The sequence below is a fragment of the Orbicella franksi genome, chromosome 2, assembly GCF_964199315.1.
Source record: "Orbicella franksi chromosome 2, jaOrbFran1.1, whole genome shotgun sequence".
NCBI classification, from domain to species: domain Eukaryota; kingdom Metazoa; phylum Cnidaria; class Anthozoa; order Scleractinia; family Merulinidae; genus Orbicella; species Orbicella franksi.
In genome coordinates this window covers 30,368,159-30,393,637 of record NC_138146.1, presented here as the reverse complement: position 1 = coordinate 30,393,637, position 25,479 = coordinate 30,368,159, and the positions used below count along the sequence as shown (strand labels likewise).

General features: G+C 40.8%; 4 protein-coding genes across 5 annotated transcripts; 3 read left to right on the top strand and 1 right to left on the bottom strand.

Annotated features, from left to right (window-relative positions):
• Positions 1 to 357: 357 nt before the first annotated feature.
• On the top strand, positions 358 to 5,135 carry LOC145479258 (uncharacterized). Of its 2 annotated transcripts, none has more exons than XM_081457573.1 (4): positions 358 to 650; positions 1,453 to 1,516; positions 2,277 to 2,395; positions 2,851 to 5,135. In XM_081457573.1, the coding sequence occupies exons 1-4, from the start codon at positions 615 to 617 to the stop codon at positions 3,064 to 3,066; spliced, it is 435 nt and encodes a 144-aa protein (XP_081313699.1). In that variant the 5' UTR covers positions 358 to 614; the 3' UTR covers positions 3,067 to 5,135. The 2 variants fall into 2 exon arrangements, with proteins under 2 accessions (XP_081313699.1, XP_081313698.1); XM_081457572.1 differs by having other exon boundaries at positions 366 to 650; positions 1,453 to 1,531.
• LOC145472945 (uncharacterized) lies at positions 3,817 to 7,015 on the top strand. The gene is made up of 4 exons (XM_081455005.1): positions 3,817 to 3,855; positions 4,235 to 4,322; positions 5,053 to 5,263; positions 6,670 to 7,015. Exons 1-4 carry the CDS (start codon positions 3,817 to 3,819, stop codon positions 7,010 to 7,012), a joined length of 681 nt encoding a protein of 226 aa, XP_081311131.1. The 3' UTR covers positions 7,013 to 7,015.
• A 35-nt stretch (positions 7,016 to 7,050) lies between these two features.
• LOC145479251 (uncharacterized) lies at positions 7,051 to 15,736 on the bottom strand. The gene is made up of 4 exons (XM_081457564.1): positions 15,042 to 15,736; positions 12,022 to 12,100; positions 11,440 to 11,585; positions 7,051 to 9,064 (listed from the first exon to the last, which is right to left on the bottom strand). The coding sequence occupies exons 1-4, from the start codon at positions 15,075 to 15,077 to the stop codon at positions 8,816 to 8,818; spliced, it is 510 nt and encodes a 169-aa protein (XP_081313690.1). The 5' UTR covers positions 15,078 to 15,736; the 3' UTR covers positions 7,051 to 8,815.
• A 3,990-nt stretch (positions 15,737 to 19,726) lies between these two features.
• On the top strand, positions 19,727 to 25,432 carry LOC145479256 (uncharacterized). Its single transcript, XM_081457571.1, has 4 exons — positions 19,727 to 20,817; positions 21,828 to 21,909; positions 22,897 to 23,006; positions 23,318 to 25,432. Exons 1-4 carry the CDS (start codon positions 20,782 to 20,784, stop codon positions 23,552 to 23,554), a joined length of 465 nt encoding a protein of 154 aa, XP_081313697.1. The 5' UTR covers positions 19,727 to 20,781; the 3' UTR covers positions 23,555 to 25,432.
• The last annotated feature ends 47 nt before the right edge of the window (positions 25,433 to 25,479 follow it).

The following is a 25,479-nucleotide window of genomic DNA, read 5'->3' as shown; positions in this document are numbered from 1 at the left end:
TCCTTTTTTACTTTGTGTTTTTTCCTCTCTGTTTAAGAACTGGCGAAATAGATTTGCTGAGAAACGAGCCTTAAGTAAAGAAAAATAATTATAACCGTTCTGACATAATTTTATGGAATTTCACCAAGGGGAACGGGTTAACATAAGAAGTTTGCTTTTAGTGGCCACACTGACGTAATAAAATATCTGCAAGCTCGGAAAGGTTCTGCTAGGAATTGTTGCGAACACTGAAAATTTAAAAACTTAATCCGTGAGTGAGTTTCGCTAAAGCACGTGAAGTTTTCAAATGTATTACTACCTTAGTGATGATATATATATAGGGAAAAGCTCAAATCTTCTTTAGGAAGGAAGACCCTGTACTGTATATGATAAATCAGACATATTCCTACCTATATTTATTAGAGAAAAACTAAAATAATTGCGGTTGAAATTGTAAAATTGTCCCAACCAATCAGCTGAACTGAACGTGACTAACACGTTGTGTGATGTGCACGTGACATACCACTCCAATACAAGTGCTTCAAATAAAGTTGCATGAACAACATCCTTCCTTTAACTTCTGCACCAGGCACAGCAACACGCCAGCCGGCGTTAAAACTACATAAGCTACCAGTATGGTTCTTAGACAGTGCCTTGCTTGTAACACCACGGTGAGTTCTCAGGGAGAATGAGTTTAAAAAGCGCTGAATATACATTTGTGTTCTCCAAGTCGCTTTGGAGTTTAAATCTCTGCATTGATATACGTAATAGTCACGAGTGTGCTTGTGTTCTTCGTATCCGAGTCACAGTTGAAATTGGGACGGTGATTTCGAAGGTCGAGGGTTTGGAAGACTGGCTGATCTGAGAGTCAAAGAAGTATCAGTCGTATTTTCCATGCAATCTAGACTTTTATTTGGGATGTTTTCGCCCCGTGATTGTTTTAAAACAGCCATTGTTACGTGAACATCATCTAGACACTGTCGTGCTTTTGTGCGAAAGCGTGAATAATTACACCGATTTTGAAACCTTAGTTACCTAATACTTAGGAGTAATAGACTTCAACAGCTCAAACGCCTTTAGTAAGTCATTGTCGTCCCAACACGCTGAACGACTTTAATATCGATGACTCATCGATACTCTTTGCAACAGTGACGTGTAAGGCTGCGCGACTTTGAAATGAATTTCAGTATTCTCATTCGGTTACATATCACCAGTCCGGCCTTGTGTTTGCGACGGAGCAAAAGAAAAATCTCAGTGTTTCTTGTAAGCGAGAAACTATTATGATGTCTTCAGAAATTGCAGGTTTCTTCAAAGGTCTATCGTTATTCAAAACAGTTCGGTAGTTAGTTGTCGTTCAGATTCGGAATATACATGTTTAGGGTAGTGTTTCTCTCAAACTGATCTGTAACTACAGCTTAAAGCTCAAATACGAGAGATGATTTAAGACATGTTTATTTTTCTGTTTACTGTTAGGTTTTAGGAACTTTGCAGATTTGCACCTGTGGCCACGTGTTTGAAGATATTCGTCAGATTGGAGGCAAGAGATTTTCAGGTAGTGTTATGTAAGCAACAGTTATAAAATAAGCCAGGTACAGGTAGATACTGCGTGCCCTGTGCAAACTGTGGTAGAATCTGCAATGAACTCTTTATATCCAAGAAAAAGCTCACCAGAAATAATCTTGTCTTTGTACTTTGTGCCCTGGTCTGGACGTTTTGTTTCTTCTTTCTCTGCAGCGACCCGTTGCTGTTGCTTTGCTTCTGAGGCATTTCTTAAGGACAAAAGGAGATGAAAACCCCTAGTTATCATGTGTGTATGACAAGCTGAACCTTGCTGTGTAGTGCATGATGCGCTCAGAACGTGCAGCGGCGGCTGAAACACTTGCCTTTAGTTGGCGCGCGGTGTGAGACAACTGTACACACTCTTGACAACCAGTCCGTAGAGCCGCTTGTCCCTCTTAGCCGGGGGGCCTTGGGACAAGGAAAAGTTGGCCCCGGAGACAAATGATTTGATTGGCTAGTAGATTCCTGGACTAAGATTAACCAATAGGCCATTTCTGAGTTGCCTTTTTCCTGTTGTTTCTGTCCGCCTACATCAATCAAACTCATCTTCATATGACAGGTTTTGCACAAAGACTCGTTTTGAAACAGAGGCACAAGGTAACTCGGAAAGTTGTGATTGACAGAGAAAGTCATCACTCACGGATAAATTAGCCGATACGAAATACTAGGCTTTCACTTTTCTTTCGGGTCCTTGTTTTGTGAAATGATCTTTACCATAACGCCTCCATTTTCTCTAGAATATCGTGCAAGTCTTTACACGAGACTGGAAGCCAAACGATCGAAACTCACTGAAGAGAACAAAGCTAATAGACCTAGTAGTGACTCGGACTCAACTGATGGTGACAGCGAGAAGCAGGTAATGTGGTGTGACAGTACATGTCACGCCAAACGCTTCCGGGTATATGTTATGACCGCTGCAAACGTTTACAAATGCAAACAGCTTGTCAGATATATGAACGTGACGCCGGAACGTTTCTTTTTCCCTCCCGTTTATATGACTATATTGGCTAGGATAAGTAGAAGATAAGAACCAGTCGAGCCGTAACGTCCGTAGAATTCTCCTGTACAGTCGTCCCAATTAATGCACTTTACGCTTCTTTTACTTTATGAGGACAGGTTATTTACAACACGGCTGAACGGCTCTCCGCTCCTCTCTCTTCTTCTTTCTTTCCGCTTTCTCTTCGCCCCGTCTTCGACTAGAGAACCTGTTCACAGGCTAGTAAAAAGGCCAAACCTTTATTTCTACCCGGAAAACTTTCCTATACCCACGTTAGATGACATCAAACCGTTTGTCATTTCTTTTTGTCTCAGATCGTTGTAAAGCCTAAAAAGAGCCGTCCAACCCTGCCCTCTTCTAGGACACCTAGGAGAACCAAAGGAAAAAGAAAGAAAGGAAATCTAAGGCTTACACAAGACAGTTACAGTGCTCTTTTTCAGTCCCCTGAAGATGAAGCCGCGCGATTTTCTCGAGCACTTCAAGAAATAAATCGCAGACTCATGGGACAGTCTATGGCATGGCTATTTTAGAACTCTCTCAAGACAAATGGAAGGAGATGGATCAGGATGATCGATCGATACACTTCTTAGAACGTTGCTGTAAAGTGTGGAAAAAAGGATAAGACAGTCTTGCCCAGGATGCAGGGAACATGCCGTGATCATATCCACAACATGTTATCAGTCTGCGAATATGACATTTGTTTATACGTTTATATTTTGCTCAAAAGAAATCAACTATATGATAGATTAATACTCAGTACATGGATTTGTCACCTGATATACTTGTTAGGAGTTTTCTTTGGCATTGTTCTTGTTCATAGAATACGAGTAAACATCTTTAAAACTAGGATGAGTCGTAAAAAAATAAAAGCATAAAGTAACTGTTATGAACACATCATCAATATCGTTGTATTATTTATCTATTTGTTTATTTTTTGCCGTAACATAATCACCGTCATAAGAGCCTTCCCGTGGCAAAACTACACCGATTTCCAAGGAGCCAGAAGAATCAATCATAATTGCGAAGAATCTCATCTCTTGATTGGTTGTTTCGTGTCACGCTCCTTCTTAGAGGGTTAACTCCTGATGTGACAGTCACGCTGACGTAAGATATCATGACGTCAGTGACTCACGCGCGTGGCGATGGCGCGATGACATTTTTTAACTGCTTCGTCTCATTCAATTTTTGGCTTTCGATCCTCTTATTGGTTTATTGTTAATGTTAGATTCTAAGATTCTACAGGAACAAATTTGTGAGTTAAGGTGTTAAAGCACTCTGTCATGATTCAACGACAACAATGTGTGGCTTGTAATCTCATGGTAAGTCTTCTTTTTTTAAAGTTATTTGTCTTCCGAACGCCATATTTACTAACGTTAACGGTGGCTGAACTTTAAGCTTATATTTTAAACGTTAAACCGTTTTCATCTATTTTATGTACGAGTTTTACTAAGAAGCTCTGAAGGTCCTTTGCAATTAGAAAAATAGGTTCTTCACGAAAGATTGTGAATGCTGCTCTGATTTCGACTCGCGAACATGAGTGCATAATTTCACAGCACTTTCGAAATCCATCGTGGGTCATGGCCTCAATTTGCAGTTGGTCTTCCAATTCAACTTAAGTAGTCACTTGGTTGCAGACGTTCATGTATGATTGATTTTGGGTATTAAATCTTTTTTACCACTGTCAATATTTTTAAATAGATCCCCGCCTCGCATTCCACAGATGGTTCATGTACTTGTGGTCACGTCTTCACAGAGAAGAAACTAATTGGTGGAAAGAGATTTTCCGGTAAGTTCCCTGAGAGAGAATTGTGAAATTATGATCAATTATTTGTTTGCTTCTTCAATTTTCATTCTCTTTCGTTGAAGATTTTTTACATCGTTCGTTGGCTCAGTAGCACCCTGCGGTCGAAGCCTCTTTTTTAGTTTATGAGGATCTTTGAGAATGGGATTAACCGTGAAAGACCGCAGACGTGTGCGGGAGTTAATGAATGATCCATTGCTAAAGGCAGCTGAAAATATATGTGGCGCGTGAATTTTGTTAAAATTCATGCGTGAACAGAATCACAACCCCCACTCCCCTTTGCCACAATCTGATAAGGAGCCAAAATAAAGAAAAGGCTCTGTTACCGGTGTGGGCCATATCTCTTGGCCATGATCAGAAGATAAAAGTCTGAGCAGTTAAGAGCACTTATGAAACTTTCGTGGAAAAGAAGTTTACTTGGCCTGCCGAATTTTATTTCAGAGAGACCGTGCGGTGATTTGATAAATATGTGTTATTTGCCGCTGGGCCATGGGAGGTCCTGGAAAGTGAAAAATTCTTACCGGGCTCTTGAAAATACTACTGTAACCGTGGGCAGAGGTAGGGAAATCCGTACCGCGCTAAGAACCAATCACATTGCAGGATTAAATTACCCTGCCCTCTTGGAAAAGAAATAATGCAGTTATTGACTCAGTTAGCTGGGAACATCCTTGACTGTTGAACCATATTTTGTTGACCAATCTTTCTCTGTTTATAGAATACCGAGCAGAGTTGTACTCGAGGCTGGAAAACAGGAAACAGCGAGTTCTAATCAGAGAAAACAAACTACTCAGCGACAAAACTCAGCATAAACAGAGTTTTGAGGTAAAGATGTACATGCATCACCTAAAACGATTTCAAATCGGTCTCAAAAAAGTCGCGTGTGTTTCAAGTAGAGTTAGGTCCGATAAACTCCCCATAGTAAGATGGCAATAACTCTCAGCGTTCAACAAGAGACGATGATCGGAGAGAACATTTCTCAGTGCCCCATGATAATTTTATGGAGTCTATCATTAGTTTCCAAACATATGGCACTTTTTGTATTCATCACACTTTTGTGATAGGTTGTGGTACCTGTATCTTTCTTAAAATAGCCGTTGTCTATAAATAGCTTTCAAGCATTACTATTAAAAGCGACTCGCGAACTGGGTAAGGCCCGGTTCATACGTCGCATTTCTGCCGTGTCGAATTCAATTCAATTAAGTGCGGCAGAAATGCGACTGTGGATTCATACGTCGCACTTGTGTCGCACTTAATTCAGAATTTATACCGTCGGGTATGTCGGCCAGCGGAAAATGTTTTAAACGTAGAGTATTCAATATGGTGGACGAAAGTACTGAGCGACGAAGGACTTTAATTTTGCTAAAAATTGTCCGCCAATGGAACGAGAAGGAGAAGGCTGACAATGCAGCAGTATGTGTTGCAACATGTTCAGGTTGCATTGGGTCGAGAATGGCCAAGTTTCTTCTTTTTCTTTGGCAGGAACACATTTACGCATGCTCAATACATTAAGATAATGTATGCATTAGATTCGACACGGCAGAAATTCGACGTCTGAATCGGTGTCGCATTTCTGTCGGATAATGCGACAAGACCAGTCAAACGTGCGGCAGAAATGCGGCAGCCGATTCAGACGTCGAATTTCTGTCGAATTTAATTCGTTGAATTGAATTCGACACGGCAGAAATGCGACGTATGAACCGGGCCTTAATCGTTCTCTTAGGCCCGGTTCAAACGTCGCATTTCTGCCGTGTCGAACTCAATTCAACGAATTAAATTCGACAGAAATTCGACGTCTGAATCGGCTGCCGCACTTCTGCCGCACGTTCGACTGGTCTTGTCGCATTATCCGACAGAAATGCGACACCGATTCAAACGTCGAATTTCTGCCGTGTCGAATCTAATTCATACATTATGTTAATGTATTGAGCATGCGTAAATTTGGTCCCATCAAAGAGAAAGAAGAAACTTGGCTATTCTCGACCCAATGCAACCTGAAAATACTGCAAAACAAACTGCTGCATTGTCAGCCTTCTCCTTCTCATTCCATTGGCGGACAACTTTTCGCAAAATTAAAGTCCTTCGTCCCTCAGTATCTCCGTCCGCCATATTGAATACTCTGCGTTTAAAACTTTTTCCGCTGACCGACATACCCGACAGTATTAATTCTGAATTAAATTCGACACAAGTGCGACGTATGAATCGACAGTCGCATTTCTGCCGCACTTAATTGAATTGAATTCGACACGGCAGAAATGCAACGTATGAACCGGGCCTTAGGTGATCTTGTCTTGCGTATCAGTCAAGGTTACCACTGTAGCTTTGACATTTGAAGTCAGTTTATAACCCTTTTCATTTTGCTTTCTCGAAAGAGTTCCCGTAGTCCGGACGCCACGGAACGCCCGAAATCTCCCAACAAGGAAAAAGTCCTGAAACGCAACATGATTCAAAAAACAAAAGAAACATTTGTTAAGCCCAAGACTATCATTCGAAGACAAGTCAACCAGCCTCATCACGTCATAAAGACCAAATGGATTGAGCCAACAGAAACTATTGCTTTACAAAATCTTATGCGAAGATTCCCCAGTGCTTTGAAAGAAATTAACAAACGTCTTGTCTCACAGAATTTATTGTGGGTTACGCTAAACAACCGGCGCCATCACGCCGTGAATCACTAAGCATCAAAAGAAACACTTATTTTGAACACATTTTACTATCACTTAAGTAACTACTGCTTAATACCAACAAGTCGAAAGATAACGAACGTGATTCAGCATACCATTTGAGAAATAAAACTCTTTTATACCCTTATTGGAGTAAGGCAGTATCCAATTTACCTTGTAATGAACAAGTTCTATTATTCTTTTAGGCCCCCGCTAAACCAGTATGCATTGCGCACCGACCAGCTTGGTCTTGGCCTCTCATGCCCGGTTGCCATGGACTTTCTAAAAGTCCTTTTCAATAATTCACGTCGCTCGAGATTACCCTCTCGCTTCGAGCGAGGGAGATGAATAAGCGATGGATTAAGCAAAAGTCGACTTGTGGCAAGTCTAGGTTGCCACCGCGTTGTTTAAAGATATTTTTCCCCAGGTAATAACATTCAACCTCATTCCCCTCATTCTCTTCTTTCCTCCCCCCTGGAGAGGGGCTGGAGAGGATGCCGGAGAGGGGGTGGGCAGAAGAGAGACCCTGGGAACGAGGTTGGATAACAACTTGAGCACACAGCTCTAACGGCAAAACGGTTTCAAGGGACTTCAACATAGTCGTGGCAAACAGATCACAAGCAATATTCATTCAATATGCAATACGTGTTGAAAAAACAAAAACTCATAATATACAACGTGGTTATTTTTTTTTTGACCTCCATTCGTACGTTTTTGATATTTTTTTCTTAATTTCTTTCATCAATCGTTCAACTCCTTATAGCATTTGTACGACACGTACATGGTTCAGCTTCACTAAGCTTCGCTGTCATGGCCCATCTGTGACGTTTTCTGGATCACTAAGGACGTTTGATAACGTAACGTCTGACTCGTACCCAGTTTATCCGGTTGGAAAAATAGGCGATCTAACCGAGGGCGTCTGGAGCGAGATCACGTTGCGCAGCGCGAGGAAAGTTCTGGGTATTGCCTGATTTCAAACCGAAAAGGACTGGGTACGATTCTTAAATCAGGGGATTAGCAATTATTGACCCACATAGTCATAAAGTGCAGACCAAGCTTTACAAAATCCCCAAGTTTGTTGTAAATAGACCCAATAGTAGGCAAGACACAGTCATTTGAAAACGTCAAAATTTACAAAGAAATGTATGGCCGTCCGGTCGCTGTGTCCGAATGACCAAACATTTCTTTGTTAATTTTGACGTTTTTAAATGGCTGTATCTCAGTCAAAACTAGCCTGATTAATACCAAACTCGGGGATTTTGTGAATCTCGGGGTGCTCTTTCTGACTATGTGGATCAATAGTTGCTTATCCCATAATTTACAGACTCGTACCTAGTCCTTTTCGGCTTGAAATCAGGCAATGAACGCAATCTTGCCAGCTGGTCGTCTATATATATTTCCTCGCGGACCCACTGGACACAGGTCAGCGGTAGTACGCATCATTCACTTCGTTTCACAACTTCGTGGGGGAAAACTTAAGGGAGAGTCGATTTCTAGTCAGATACTATGTCGTGAACGAGAAAACAAATTATCCAGTGGTTTTATTTGTAGCGATGAACTTCAACAGGTGTTTTAAACAATCGCCATGCCATGATTCTTGTCAACAGCGGTTTCAGAGATACCGCTCCATTTACGTTCATTTCATCAGTAAGGACACCGTCTTAACCGGAATGATCCCTCACGGAACTCGAAAAGAGACAGAATAAACTGATAGTTGTTCACAACAAATGATTTCAAACACAGATCAGCAACAACTACCAACAAGCATCTCCAACAGCTAGCCCATATCACGGCTTGTTGTCAAAATTCACCAACTTTTTAAAGTAAGGTTTTCCACACCAGATTCTGTGAGTGAATCTTTCTGTTGATTTCTTCCAGAGCTTTAGAGAGCCTGCGCAGTTCTTCAGGTGAGACTGCTTTATCATTGCTGGGTTGTACGTAAGAGTACGTCATTGTAGACGACTTACGGTCTCCTTTACTTGCAGAATACAGGCCTTTGACTCTGGGCTGAAACATCCTTTTCCTTGAGACTTCTGTTAACCCGCGAGCAGATGGCTCCTTCACAACCTGTAAATCGGTAATCAATCAGTCAATAAGGCAAGCAAGCAGGTTTTTCGAGAAACGCCCGTGTACACGCTAAAACTATTTTGATAATAGGCTTCCTTGGCTAATCTGATTTCCTTATTTACTATATTGCGTTGGTTTTTAAAAAGTGTCCAGTCTCTTGGATCATTAGATTTACTTGCTTTAATTTTTAGAATATCTCGATCATGCATTCGTTTCTTAGGCTCAAATGTAATCCATGGGGGCCCACGCGTCCGAACACGTATTGTTCCCAATGGAGCATGCTTATTACAGTAGATAGAAACGAGCATTTCCATTGTAGCCACATTTCATTGGGATTAGTTGAAGTGTATATCTGATCCCGACATTGAGACGCAATATCGTTTCGAAAATTTATTCGATAGAATTTTCGAAAGTTCCTATAGGTACAAGGAGTACAACTACATCAAGGAGTACATCATGGAGTACAGAACTTCGCTGCTCGCATAGTTTCCGGGACGAGGAAGTTTGATCACGTAACGCCAGCCCTGAAAAACCTGAGATGGATACCAGTTAAGTTCCACCTGTATCTAAGAGACGCCATCTTGGCATTTAAATCTATGACAGGTCAAGTACCAAACCACCTCAGTTCAAATTTTATATCCAGAGAGAACATTAGCGGTCGGACAACCAGATCATCTACCCAGCTTACTTAATATACCGCTTTTTAAAACGAAGTCGGGACAGAGATCTTTGTATTACAGAACTGTAACTTTGTGGAATGCTTTGAAACCCCATTTAAAATCAAGTGAATCTCTTATCATTTTAAACGTAAAATAAAAGCCATCCTCTTAAATCAATTTTTAATGTCATAAATTTTACATGTAAATAGTTTTTCAATAATTGTTTATCGCTAATCTGTGAGTTTTTTTTTAATTATCTTTATCATCGTCTCTGAAAAGCCCTCATGGGGAGTTGACAATAAAATTTGTATTGTGTATAGCATGTGCCCACCAGACATTCCATTGATGTATAATTTTCGATAAGCAAAACCTATGCTATGGTCGCTAATACTGACATGACGGACCCCCGAACACACAACTTTATCTGGACAATTAGTGTAGATTACATCAATTAAAGTTGCAGACGTCGAAGTTATTCTGGCTGGTTCATTTATAAGTTGCTGTAGTCCATATATATCGGCGATAGTCTTAGGGACTCTGAGAATAAACTAAATGTTCCATTGCCGCGAACAAACTATTATAAAAATAGCTTTAGCCATAGTGGCGCCATTCTTTGGAAGAGTCTTCCATGTGTCTTAAGAAAAGCAGAGTGCCTGAGGCAGTTTAAATGCCTACTCAAAAGAGATGTATAAAGCACGGCATTCGCGGAAAGCAGCTTTCTTATTTAGTTATTCTAATTATATTAGATATTAGGAATTGGATATATTTGTAGTTTTAACCGTATTGAAATAAAGATTATGTATGTATGTATGTATGTATGTATGTATGTATGTATGTATGTATGTATGTATGTATGTATGTATGTAGCAAGCAGTCCGTCCGTCCGTCCGTCCCGCCCGCCCACACGCCCGCCCGCCCGCCAGCCAGCCCCGGCGCCAGCCAGCTAGCCCACCAGCCCGCCAGCCCGCCAGCCCGCCAGCCCACCAGCCCGCCAGCCCGCCAGCCCGCCAGCCCGCCAGCCCGCCAGCCCGCCAGCCCGCCAGCCCGCCAGCCCGCCAGCCCGCCAGCCCGCCAGCCCGCCAGCCCGCCAGCCCGCCAGCCCGCCAGCCCGCCAGCCCGCCAGCCCGCCAGCCCGCCAGCCCGCCAGCCCGCCAGCCCGCCAGCCCGCCAGCCCGCCAGCCCGCCAGCCCGCCAGCCCGCCAGCCCGCCAGCCCGCCAGCCCGCCAGCCCGCCAGCCCGCCAGCCCGCCAGCCCGCCAGCCCGCCAGCCAGCCAGCCAGCCAGCCAGCCAGCCAGCCAGCCAGCCAGCCAGCCAGCCGACCAGCCAGCCAGCCAGCCAGCCAGCCAGTCAGTCAGTCAGTCAGTCAGTCAGTCACGTAATCAGACGGCGGTCGGTCGCTCAGCTTAAACTTTCCTTGGATGGGTTGCTCAGCTCTTCCCTAGCGTTTGTCAGGTTTCTCCATCGGTGTGCCGGTACACATTGATGCTCTGGAGTCTCCCGGGTAAAGAGAGAAGGGTAAGAGTAAAGTGTCTGTGCCGAGGTACACAACACTAACTTGCCGGGATTTAAGCTGCAATTTTCCATCCGGAGACCACCCAGGTGAAACTAACTACAAGTCCACCGCGCCAACCGTACCCAGCATGAATCACGAAAAGTAGTATTTACAAAAATATATAGACAAAATAATTTCTTTTCTCTCGAGTTATCTAAATTTACCTCCTTATTCGATCCTTTGTTGTCCTCGTCCCGCACGTTATTGTTTTGGTCCGCAGGCGTCACCTCGTTTACAAATGGCGTATTTTCCTTTGACAAGGCTTTCATTCGTTTGCTTTCCAGTCGCCAGTACAACTCGGCGCGATATTCTAAAAAAAGGAATAAAAAAAGGAATAAACCCTAAAATTATGTATTAACGTAATTCCAGCTGGACTAGGACATTTATCATGCAAGAGATGATGGAATCCTTACTATTTAGCCAAAAAAATTCGGAAATTTCGGTTGAAAGTCAAATGGAGCAGTTGAAATTTTCCGGGAAAACCGTTCGGAAATTGTAGACTACCTCCAGAGGTGGTCCTCTATTTCCGTTCGGATCGGAACGGTGCAAATTTCCTTACCATTTCGAACATTTTCCAGTTTCCAATCTCTAATCAGTCGAAGGCAATAACGCCGAGAAATCGAATTGCAAATGGTATTAGCGCCATCTCGTTCGGTTGGTTTGCTGATTTTGGATAATTCCTTACCATTATTAACCGGTCATCCCAACAGGTTTATTCTGACAAGTGGTAGGCACCCGATGTTTACCTGAAAATCTTTTCCCTGCAATTTGTCTGACGTCTTCGAACACGTGACCACACTGACATGACTTGCTTGATCTGGGAACCTGTTGGTTGGTGGAGGAGAGACTGGAGTGAAAACACAAATCGCAAGCATCCAAACTATACGGGCTAAGCGCTTACTCCAATTTTCCGCCGGGAGACGAGGGTTTGTATGAGTTTTCTTCATTGATTTAAAAGCTCTTTGCACTTTTAAACTGTAGCTAATGGGGTGTGTGAAAATTAGGTTAATTAGACACAGTACCACGAGATTTGTTCTAATTAACCAGCTTCTCTAATGGATTTTTACCGCGATGACCTCCTGGGTCACGTCTGAAATAATTACTGCGCCTTTCAATAACATGCGGACTCTAAAATTCAAAGCTCAACTGACAAATGCGTTTTTCGCGACCGTCAATCAAATGTTTGGCGGCTCCTCCCAGCTTCCGACTACTGCCGAGCGCGCGGTAATGAAATCGTTGAGCACAGTTCAGACAACGAAACAGTGCCCGACAGTAGTCGGAAGCTGGGAGGAGCTGCCGAACATTTGATTGACGGTAGCGAAAAACGCATTTGTCGGTTGAGCTCTGAATTTTAGAGTCCGCATGTTATTGAAAGGCACAGTAATTTGACGAAATTAAAAACTCCTCGTGGCGGAGAGACTTAAAAATGATTAAGCCCGGTCCTCACTTGCGACACAAGCATAAACATAATAAGTGTTCATCTTATGCATATGCTGATATCGGTATTGTGTTCAGTGAGGACATGGTTGGTATGAGCATAAAATGTTGGCTCATTGGCTCAAGTCTTTCACCCATGCCTATGCTTATGCCAACATGTAAGCATAAGAAAAACTTCAAGATTTTGATATTCTTATACTTATGCTTTTGTCGCGGCCGTCCTCACTGGCGCATAAGCTGATCCGTGTGAACGAACTTGGACAAGGGTTTTTTTTTAGTGCCTCTCATAATGCGTTTCAGTATAAAGCCGGGGCGCAAGACAGATTCTACCACTTTTCCTTTTTATTATCTTGTTAATAGCCCTTAGACCTATCAATATTTCTCAATATGAGTACCATGAGTACAGTATGAGTATAATACGAGTACCGTGACAGACAATCAGTATAAAAAAATGACCGTTTTTATACTTGAGGGGCATAATCCGTCTAATCCTAACTCTAAGTGGCATAATCCGTACAGGCAGATTTTGCGTCTGCTGTTATATCAAGATGCGTCTTGTGTCAAAACGGGATCAGCTATCGAAAGTACTAAACCTTCAGTTCGTCGTTCAAAATGTACAAAATCAGATAGTTAGTCTTGACGAATCATCCATGTACTGTCCAACTTTTTTATTCTGACACGCATAACCATACGGGGGCATAGTTTTTCTGTCTGATGCTCTTCTTTGCTCAAGGAGGGAAATTATCCGGTGTAGACAAGTTCGTCTCCTAGGCCCCGTCCATGCTACGCCGGAGAAATCTGAAAACGGCGTTTTTACGCATCGAGGGTGTTCCGTTCACACTATGCCGGAGAAATTTCAAAACGCAGTAATCACTGGTCATTTTGGATTTGTACGGGAGGAAACTCGAGCAGGGAAATCCCGTGATTATCGTGAAGTCCTCGTTTTCAAAAAGCTCCATTTTCAAAATATTTCCGTTCACACTAAAACTTACAGCCCGCGTTTTCATCTTCTCCGGTTTGAAGAACCTTTTCGAAAAGATTCGTTTTCGTGACAGTTTAGTGTGAACGGTAGGCCTAACCGTGGAAATAAAGCTTCGTTCTCAATTTCTCTCATGTAGTGTGGACGGGGCGTTAGTTCGTCTTTTAGGACGTGCTATAGAAGCAGATAGTTCATCTTGAAGTGCAATCAACGGCACACTATCCATCAATTTCTTCAGTCGCAAGTGTGTTAAATTCCGAACCAATTCTCGCTCGCAGTCCCTCGCCTACAAGCACGCGCTTCAGTTTTGTTTTCCAGTCTTTATTCTTGAGGACTTTGGATAATTCGCCCTAGTTTATTTGACAAGTCAGTGATTTCGGAGTGAAGTCAACTGGAATAATGTTTTCTTCGGCCTGGAACCAAGGTACAACCGCTATCATAGTTATTGATCACGTTAATTGAACTGCGAGCACTAAACACTGAAGGTCCAGGCATGATGTTCTAATGACGGAAATGAGGAAACGGACAGAAGAATCGTCATGATTTCTAAGAATAAACCACAATAACTAAGATCTTGTCTCGGGCTAAACAAATTAGCATTCGGTTTCTTGGATACTTAGGTAGGAAGGCGAAAAAACTGATTCATTTCTTATCTTAACTCATTCAGTTTCTCAGATGAAGAGCAACTCAAGCTTGCCTTTAGTAATTAAGGATGCAATTCCCTTGATGTTCATTCACTTTTGCAGTAAAAGTATGACGTAACCATCGAAGATATTTGAAGGATAAGCTAAACAAGATATCAGAACCTTCAGCTTCGACAAACAGCCACGAATCGTAACTTTATTGGAGTATCTTCTTCCGACATCACTTAAGTCATAACCTCTCTTAAGCGCGGCCAACTTTTTGACTAAATATAGACTCGGAGTCCACGCGCGACAGCTGTCCGCTTCACTTTCTAGCACGCGTCTTTGCTTCTACAATTTCGGCGCGTTTAATCCGTAAAAACAGCATAAATTACATTGCCCAATATTCATGAATCCGTGCTTGTTAACCCTGTAATCTCAGTGGCAGAATCAATATCTTGCCAGCAAACGACAAATTTGTTACGCGCAGCACATGATGTACCTGTATAATGAATGCAATTTGTTGTTTTGTTGTAAAATCAAATGAAGTGAATAAAAAATTGGATGCGATGTCCGTAAGTTTCCGCGAAGAGCAAAATTGTAAGGCGCCGTCAAGTTGGCAGTTTTCGACAGACAAGCAGAAGCACATGTATTTAAAATCAGTCGACAGTGGAAAATTGTACATGTTAAACAGTATAAAACGATTTTCAACACACGCTCTACTCACCACTGCGTTGCAAGCTAAACACTGTTGAACAGACATGGCAAGAATGTTCCCAACTCGACTGCGTTCGAAACCACCGTGTAGTTTCGTGAAAGTTCAACGTGTCGTTGGTGTTTCAAGTCGGCCGTGGTTTGACCCGAGTCTGTCTTTGCGTGGATCAGGCAGTAACACAACATATGACGTCACTGTATTGAAAACAACGCACGGATTTAGCACAATCCCTTAAAAAACATGTCAATGAAAATTCAAATGCAGATAGGTCAACTGCGCGAAATAATATGGCACATGATACGTGTCCGTTAAATAAGGGCCAACCAAGCAAGGCATTTTCTTTGGCAATAATTTCTTTTCAAACTTTGTTACTTCAAACCGAACATGAAGCTATGAAATTTAGTCAGTTTTAACGTCCATCTCACACTCACATCTAGACTAGATATTTTGTTGCCCTGGTAGCTCTAGTTGCTGTCACCGCCATGAAACCAAGTGAGCGCAACAACAGAAATTAAACAAAAGAGCTAGAATTGGAGATTGCTAGAATTCTTATGACCAAAAGATAAGATCTTTTGCCAAATGGTAACACTTTTAAACTTGTTAAAATTTCCCTTCCTACAGTAATAATCAGTTTTTTTTTCATATCGCACCAGGTGCCTCATTATATTTTCACGAAAAACCCCTCAGGCGTTTAGTAACGATAGGGGTTTATGGATAGCTCCAATATTATTTCACATTTCTGGTCAGCAGACATGTCTTTTATACTAGTCTAATTTAGTTCTTCTGGTCAATATTTTTTAACCTTGGCCTATACTTGACAATTTTCTCTACCTCGTCTGCCTGTCTGGCTATGAATCAGTACAAAAGAAAAGGTAAAATAACTTTTGGAAAGCAAACGTAATTGCCGGGAAATTCGTGTTAAACCGACCTAAACTGAAACAAGTTGAACTATCCTATTCTAGATTGAAACGAACCCCGGCTTCCAGAGCAGACTATTGAAATCTCTCGGGATCATGTTTTTCTTTGAGTTTTAGAAGAAACGTAAAACCTCTCTAATTAGTTTATAATTATTCTATTAAGACAACGTAACTAACGTTTATTGCCACGTAACTCGGCTGACCGCAATACAGTACTTGGGCTATAATGATAGTCGATAAACTGGCAAACCTATAGTGCTGCTCAAAGGATGTTTGACAACTGATTCGACTCTTTTGCCATCAGCGATTTACTTCAGCGGCCGAAGTAGTTCGTGAAAACCTTGCGCATGTACGTTCTAAGTCCTTAATGTAACCTAGCTGCTTAGTAGAATTCTAGCGGAGTCGAAAGATCAGCTGTGAGCTGTGAGCTGATAATTAAACAAGTCCAGCACCTCAAAGAACTGAGCACAATGACAGCATCTGCCAAAGTGTAACAATATTACAAAATTCTTTCATAAAACTAGCCAACTATACCATAACATTTGTGGTTGTCTTACTTTGTCTAAAGGTCCTTTCGTTTCCAATCTACATACTGACACGCACGTGTGTTAAATTCAGCGTGGAAAAATCCTAATCTTTCTTGACCACAATGCTGAGTCTGACCTTCCCATTCCACGAAGTTTCGATCTCACATATCTTGGAATGTCAAGCACTCCGCTGCCATCATTTCTTGATTGTTAACATAACATTCCTCGTCATGGTGAAGATGCTTATTGTTTTATTTAAGCGTGATGTCACACCGCCAACGCCTGCCGCGATCGTGCATATTGCATTCCTCTGAAACCCTTGAATGATATAAATAGTAGGAAATCGTGACTGACATCGAAATACCAGTTTCTGAGGTGGCAAGGAAACCAGCTGAGACATGATACCACATCAGCAATGCCTTGCATGTAACACTTTGGTAAGTACAAACGCTGTACTAATATTTCGTTTAACGTACTAAGCAGATCTTTAAAAGGCTTGAGTGTTGGGTTCATTTTGCTTTGATCTTCATTTAACTTGGTCTTTACATTCCAAATGTGCAATCATGAGATACCAACGCTCACTGTTCATTGCCTCTGGACTTGAAGCTCAGTCACTGTTTTGACTAATGATTGGGAACGTCTTCAGCTGTCGTTTCTTTATCGCATTTTATCAAGATTTATTCAGCTGTGGTCAACAGCCAACATTTTATCTATTAGCAACGATAGAATAGTGAAGCGTTGTGATAACGTTTAAGGGAGTGAATGTGAAACCAGGTCAGCGCCTCATTGAGTTTGGTTCAGTTTCTTCTCTTTCCAAGTTCAGTGTTCTAACTTCAATCCAATAAAGAAGATTGAAAACCTTAGTATCTCTAAAACCAAGCATAGATGAGTAGTATCTAAGAATGGCGTTTGTAATTTTAGACGGTTCTCCAAAATAAAACTCAAATACACTGATTAACAAGTAGTATGGTAATATCAGTTTGCAGAGTCTAATTGATGTGCGTTCAGGATATTTCTATGTGAGCTATTTGAAGCAATGTACTTACTCGCTCTCACGAATATAAAATCGTTCTTTTTGAACAAAAAACCCCTAGCTATTTCCAGATTTAGCTGACATTGCTTCAGCTAACAAACATGTTATCGCCCCGAATTCCAGATGACTACACCGTTAAAGTCCTGCGTATGTGGTCACGTGCTCGACGATACACGCCGTTTTGTTTGTGGAAAACGCTTTACAGGTAAAGTGCTTCTCAACAGTAGACTCACAGGCAATGGTCAACATCAGCTGTGTTATAGACGATGTTGCTATTACTAGTCGGGTAGATAGCAAAAAGGATCCGAGGAGGATCGCACGGTCGAAGAATTTTTAATTTTTGGTGTCAGTTACATCTTTCGGCCTAAACTATTGGACCTTAGTAGTGGTTACTTACCAAGCAGTAGTGATCAAGTTGTTACTGATATTTCTGTAGCATGTAATGGCACTGAATTCAAACAGGAAGATGACGGAAATAAATAATCTAATAATCTCAGCGACTTGATCTAACGTTGCTTTGGACCTCACGTACAGGATCAGCGGAAGTGCTTGGAAAGTGATCAAAATGGTTGTTATGAGAGTTTTCAGTGTTCCTGAGTTCAAGTGAGGTTGATTTGACATTGTCTAAATCCTTGAAAATCATCTCCTGTCCCTAAATCACTGATTCAGGATAACATTAATTTACCCAAATATACAAAACTTGAAATACAGTCATATCAAGTTTTCAAAGTTAACCAATCATAAACAATATCATAAAATCATAAAAGCCTGAGATAAATTTGTTTCTAAATTTACTTCTCCTTTCTGGTTGCTAGATTCTTACAACTGTCCGGTCCATTTATTCGTTGTATTTGGGTAGCTATTCTCCTAGGGATTTTTGGATAGGCTCAGTTAGATTTGTTGGCACATCAACTTCACCCCCAAAACAACCTCATAACTGAGATAGCTTAATTCGCCACACCCATTTTCTTCTATTTATAACCATTCATTTACGACATTCTTTCGTTTCCATCAGAATACCGCGCGAAGATGTATTCTCGATTGGAAAATAAAAGAATAACGAGGAAAGTGAGGGAAAACGGAAGTAGGAAACACAGGCTGCCAGAATCATTTCAAGAACGCAAGGTGAGATCAATGATGTACGTAATTCTATTGACAGACCGGAAGAGCAAGTAAACGTAAAATATGGCTCCACCCTTGTGCGCAATTGAACAAGGGATTAACCATTGTATTTCATTAGTTTACGCATCATTATTTAGTTGGAATGCTTTGTATGTATTTTGAATCGCTTCTTATGTACTGGGACACGAGGACTGAACAGAACTATGACCAGCTATACATTTGTATTAAAGGGTAAGATAGATAGAAAGAAGAGAGTGATAGTGATATGCTTGGATATGTTACACCTCACTGTAACACCAGGCCCATTAGTAGCTAGGCAATCGTTTTCTTCGTTCATCTTGTGCAAAATTGTAAATTAGTCAAACGAAAAACCAAATATTTTTTCGTTTATAGAACCAATCAACAGACAAAAACAGCACGAGTACAAGTTTCAAGCCTATACGACAGCCAAACCACAAAAACAGAAGAAGACGAAGGAGATTTGCCCCTTTGCAGAAAAACCTGTCTTCCACCTCGACAGTGCAGCAACAAGGCAACAGAAGCGTTGAAGTTCCATCTGAACTGTTATCAAGATTTCCCAGAGCGCTCCAGGAAATAAACTGAAGAATAATGGGACAGAACTTTATGTGGTTCTTGTTATCATGATTGGACTAGAGGGATACTCAAATGCAAGCGAATCCTGCAAAAGTCATAACTCGTAGCTTGTAATTAATCAACGAGGATCGTCTTGAAAGATAGTCTGAGGATTTCTCTGTTCACCCAAAGCCGTCTCTGAGGAGATGACGATAGAACGGGCTAACATTTTGAGGATATCCCTCGCTATTTTGTCATTGGACAGCAAGAGTTGAAAGCCCAAAATAGCATCTGTCTCGAAACAGGAAATTGTAGACTCTTTGTTGAAACTTAACTACAGGAAGCGAGAAACGCAATGGAACGTTTCCTTGGTATTATCAGGCTTGTCAGATTTACGAAGAGTTATGACTGAGCAATAGAATTGAATTAATCAACACTTTTGACTTTGATATAAATGATATTTTGCCACATTTATTCCCTTTAAAATTATTTACTGTCACACTGTAATTATATACGGCCAATAATGTCAATAATACTATATAAATATTACAGTTTCAGAATATTCAACTTCCTGCATCCTTTGGAAGACACTCAACTCAGTTGTTTACACATTTTAAGTCAAAACTGACATTATTATTCATTCAGCTTTGTTAGAAACTATAACAAATGACGCAGAAAGTTGATTTTTCTATCTTAGATGTAGATCAATTTTCCTAGTTTTGTTATCAATTTGACAATTAATCGGCCAAATTAAGTCATTTTCTCCGAAAAACCTGAAAACTAAAACTTAGCTCCATTTCTTGTTCATGGAAGCCTCTTTCCCCCTTTTCCCCCGTCGTCATAGCATGCGTTTCCTGTTTGTAAACTGCCCGACGAGCATGTTTCGTTTTGCCATTGTGATATTTCTAAAGCCGAGTTTCAGTCCCCCGAAGTCTAAAATCTGCATAAATTTCAATGCATAATACACAACAATTTACTTCACCTCCGTGCGGCTTAGACATCCACACCAAATGGCATGCATGCAAACAAGCACCAAAATAAAATGTGCTGAAATAAAACTTCGCTCAGCGAAAAACTAATGGAAATAAAGCTTGTTTTAAAACTGATCATGCACCAGAAATGTGTTTACTGTTCACTATAGCGGAAAAACTCAACCGCTGTTGTTGAAACGCGATATGAAATATATAACCTACCACACTCCGCTTTGTTGCAGTTTGACCGAAGCCCTCCAAACTCTCAATAATAGGATCCCTGGAAACCTTTAAAAATAATTCTGTCTCGCCGTATATAGATATATTTTCTGTCTTCTTTTTCGTTTTGTTTTGCCTTAGCTCCTTTCATCAAAACGCAGGTATTAGCAATCTGCTAAACATATTCGTCTTTTTGCGATTGGGTGCATCACAATGGGGCTATCCGGCGGATGCCTATTTTGGGATTGACGTCACACTGCGTTACCGTTTCAATATAAATTGACGCAGGCAACATCGAAATAAACCAACATCAACATCAAGCAAAGAAGTCGAGAGGAAAACTTCGTTATAATTAGTGAACTGGACACGAAATAAACTTCAGTCTGAGTCATGGTACTTCAACAGTGTCTCGCCTGTAATTTGTCGGTAAGTGAAACCAGTTTTGGTCAATCTCGATCAGACTTTGAACTACTTTCCATGATGAATACGGAATTTGTCGCATTAACTTGCCATTTCGCTGAACTGAAGGTACATCCGCGTCAATTTTGTTTCGCTGGACATAATAGAATGTAAAACTACATACTTTCGTATCAGTTTCCCAAAGGAAATTGGAAGGCACATCGTCTGTAGTATAAGACATTCTGCCGTTCACGGCTTTCGTGTTCATTTATGAACAACAAATCTGAGTGTATTTTGTTTCTTTTCAAGAGGCTGTCAAAAGGCATTTACAGGATTAAAGCCTTATGATTCATTGAAGATCTACATCTAAAATACGAGCGGAAGAGCTCAGGATCATACCACAGAAGTGGCGATCAAAACGTTTTTATTCATTTTAAAGCGGCCTTTATTATGCGAAACCAACTTCCTAGAATCAAAAACTATGCTGAGACAACCAGGATAGCTTAAACGTATTTCATTTATTGTTTATTTCAACTAACTTCATTTATAGAAAAAAAATAAGAATTTTGTGCTCTGTGGAAGTCAAACTTTAATTGTCAAGTGTAATAACCCACACGTCACGAAGGGCTTATTTAACTTAAAGATTTCCGAGTCCGTCGGTCGTCGTTGTAATCTGTGTCAATCATTTCCAGTCTTAACCAATATCGATCGTTGTTCAGTTTTTGACTTGTTATACTCTTAGACGTTCTTATACAATTGCAGTCTATTATTCTGGGGTCTTCTCCCAAAAAGAGAAATCTTCCAAAAAAGAAATGAATTTCGCGCATATAACTAGCGATTAGGTCGATGACGTATCTTTCAGTTAGAATTCACCGTTCCTTCTTAATTCTTCGGTGTTTTATCCTTACCTTTTTAAACTCAGCACTTTTTTATAGTTTTGGATTACCTTCCTCTTGTAGGGAGGCCAGTCTCTATCGAAAATAACTATAAAAACTAATTGGAGGATTAACCTGTTTGGCGAATGATTCAATCTACAGATAGCAGAATTGTCAAGGTCGTGTGCGTGTGGTCACGTCCTCGAAGATGCGACTCGCTGTATTGGCGGGAAACGATTTTCAGGTATTCAAATTTTATTATATAGTTATAAAACGCTTATTTTCCTCTCCCCCGCTTGAGATAAATATTTTTATGCCTGTTCTCAGAAAAATCGTGGACTATCTTTAAAACGGAACGAAAAACATGGCACGAAATTCAGGGTAAATACAATAATATCGTAATTCAAACAACAGATTTTCCTGATCAAATTTGAGCAGTACTCTTGATGTGGTGGTTAGATACAGTCACCCTTTAAGATTTTCTTACCCAAAATTTGCTGGTAAAATCGTTTTAATCAACTTCCGCCAAAAAATGTAGTGTATTATGATCAGTATGAAGTCAAAAAGACAGTCTCGCTAAAATTTGATCTACAAATCTATTACCTGAAACATTTTTTTAGGTTTTTAGGGATCAAATTTATGGTTCTGTAATGAAGCACAGAATTTTTTTTCTACATCACACCGTTTCTCTTTTTTGCTTTTACTGAAATAGTGGATCGGAATTTACTGTGAAAAACGTATTTTAATAACATTTCAAAAAAAAAAAATTTACCACACACCGCAAACCGCAAAACACGTCCGCTGGTAAACCCACTTGGCCCCGGGTCCCACTGATGCGTTTTTTATAAGTATCCGTTTTCGTCTCAACCAAAACGAAGCAAAATATTTTCGCCCACACTAGCGTTTTCGTTTTGATTTCACCTGTCCACACTAATGCGTTTTCTTTCGAAAACTGTGCAGACTTTACGATGCGTTTTGCCTATCGTCCACACTAGAACGCAGGAAAACGCAGCGTTTTCAAAAGTCTTCGTTTTCGCCTGTCCACACTAGAAACAATGCGTTTTCAAAGCAATCCACTTTTGAAAGCATTTTCGAAGGTCGTCATTTTCATCAAAGCTTCACGGAGCGTTTTAGTGTGGACGATGGGCGAAACGCATTGAATACTATGCGTTTTCAAGCGAAAACGCGTTAGTTTGGCCGGCCTGACCTCACTAGGCGTTTTTTTCACTAGAATATCGCGCCATGTTGTATTCTCGTCTGGAAACCCAAAAGAAGAAGAGAGAGGAACGAAAATATAATCCACCGAGAGCAAAACGGCAAAAGACACATGAGGAACCCGAGGTAAATATTTCTAATACCGGCGGAAGCCGTTTATCGCTAAGACATAAACTCTCCGTACAGCTTTAAATTGCCCCTTTTTTTGGCACAGTTGTTCATTTGTCGCTAATCTATCAAAGTATGTTAGCGAGAAATTAGATTTCGGTTATGCTTTATTGGGTTGTCATATGGCTCTGTTTCCAGACAATTCGGGTATCAACCTTATATTCGTCCACAACTGTTGCTTATTACTAGATCTCCTTAACAGAAGCAAAGGAAGCGCGTAAACTTAACACAGAAATAATCTTTGTTTGTTACTCGTCTAATTTCTTCAGGACCAAATGCAAGTAGTATCAGAGCGCACCAACTTTAAGCCGGTCAAGCGAGGAACGGTGGTGAAAAAAACATCAAATAGAAAAAAGTCATCGTGTACACTGAAACCACATCGTGCAATTGTCAAAAGTGTAACAGTTCCACCAGAACTGCTGTCAAGATTTCCCAGCGCACTCCAGGAAATAAACCGAAGAATAATGGGACAGAACTTCATGTGGTTAGGTTTACAATTAGAGTAGGAAAGGCTCAGAGCCGCTAGATGCCGTGACAAGAAATCCACGAAATGGAACTGGATAACCAATTCGAGAGAGTCTACATTTAAATTGGTATAGTTTCGGGTTGGTATCAGCTGGAGGCATCTTCCTGAATGTACCGTCTAGAGGAGGTGACAAATGGAAACTCCAAATTTTGCACAGTAAAGGAATACCGCAACGTTATTCAGCAGAATCTGTGAACCGTGACCATTTATAAATGGAAACGTCATAAAAGACTTCATAAATTATTAAGTTATTTTCATCTGAAACCGGAAATCTATAAGTATATTCCCGTGTGGTCGGGTTAGGTTCTTTCCCCGATTTAAGTTATTTCTAATATCAGAAATCCATAGCATCCCTTTAGTGTTAAAGCATGTTCCATCAGATTCGTAAGTAGTTTATTTTTAAATAGCCTTCATCAGCGCAGGAAGAATGGATTGGATTATTTGCAGGTGATTTTAAGACCGGCGAGGAATAAACTATGAAAGGTTTGAAAATCAAATTCGCTGCTCAATATACTCAGGAAGAGAAAAAGCAATTGTAGAAAACATGTCAGTGAATTTTCGGTTGTCTCGCCAGTCGAACCGTAGCAGGAGCTGACCGTAGCGATTATTTTAGACTTTAATGATCCTCAGCGTTGCGTAATGGTCAAGAGCGCTGCATTTGTGATCCGGAGGTCCCGAGTTCAACTTCTCCTCCCTGCCACTAGATGAATTTGTGTTTGGTGGTCCCAGATTCAACTCCTCCGCATTTTGTAACCGTAGCTAACTGGTCAGCCTCCCACCAGTTGAGATTTTTAACAAGTTTCTGTTCAGTTTAAAATATTTGTGTGCTTGTTTCAGTTCACTAGTGCTAAACACTTCGACACTTAATAAAATGATTTATTATTACTTTTTATTTATCATTTTATCTAGTACAGACTAGCAATGACTATTATAACGTGTGTCTGGAATGACAATGAATTCCTCCAGTACACGTTGCCACAAAACACGTATGCCCACTCTAGCAAGCTTAAGAGCTCTGTCATTCTCTGTCGTCACGGTTATTTTAAACGCAGTGCTAGCAACAAACTTAGCTAAACCTGGCTTGAGACATCGAAATAGGTTTAAATGTGGTGAAACTTACGACAGAAGGTGCCAGAGCTAATATATTTATACGTTTTCAAATTATATAGGGAGACAATCCAGCTTTTGCCACGTGTATTTTCTTCATGCTCAATAATCTCTTGCTCACACACTTACAATATTTGTTCTCTGCTTGTTTGTTGATGTTATTGTCTTGCATACTGGGCTGTTGCTATGCCGGACTGGTTGTATTCTAACTAGCTCGGTCCGACTTCTGAGTCTGCAAGGCCGCCAACTGGTTTTTTTCGCCTGTTGTTTCAGGTTTTCGGGAAATAACAGGTGCAAACTGTCTTCTTTTCCATGATACATGCCTATCTTCTCAATGTCTGTTTGCTGACACGGAATGACGAACAGAGTTTAAATACGTAAGACTAGTTGCTTTATCGTTGTCACTGTTAAATGCACATCATTAATCGGAACTGAAGAGAATTGTACCGTCCTTAAAAAACTGTTAACTTGTACAGTATTATACAATAAAAGTATTCAATTGCCGTTCTAGTCAGTGTCGTAAGAGGATTATAAAAGATACCGCTAATAGGACCAGCTCAACGTTGTGATATTCAATCCGTAATCTGTTGTTATTTTTGTGTTCCCGTGACTAATTAAGTATACCTTTCTCAAAATGGATCACAAACACAGCCTGTTTCCGTTTTAGTGTGTTTCAGCTTTAATTTTGCTGAATGCGGTGAATATTGCGACAACCGCGGCAGAATTAAATGCCTTGAATGTTTACTGCAAGAGAAGACTCGAGAGAGTGTGATGAACATAGATTTGTTTCGTCATAAT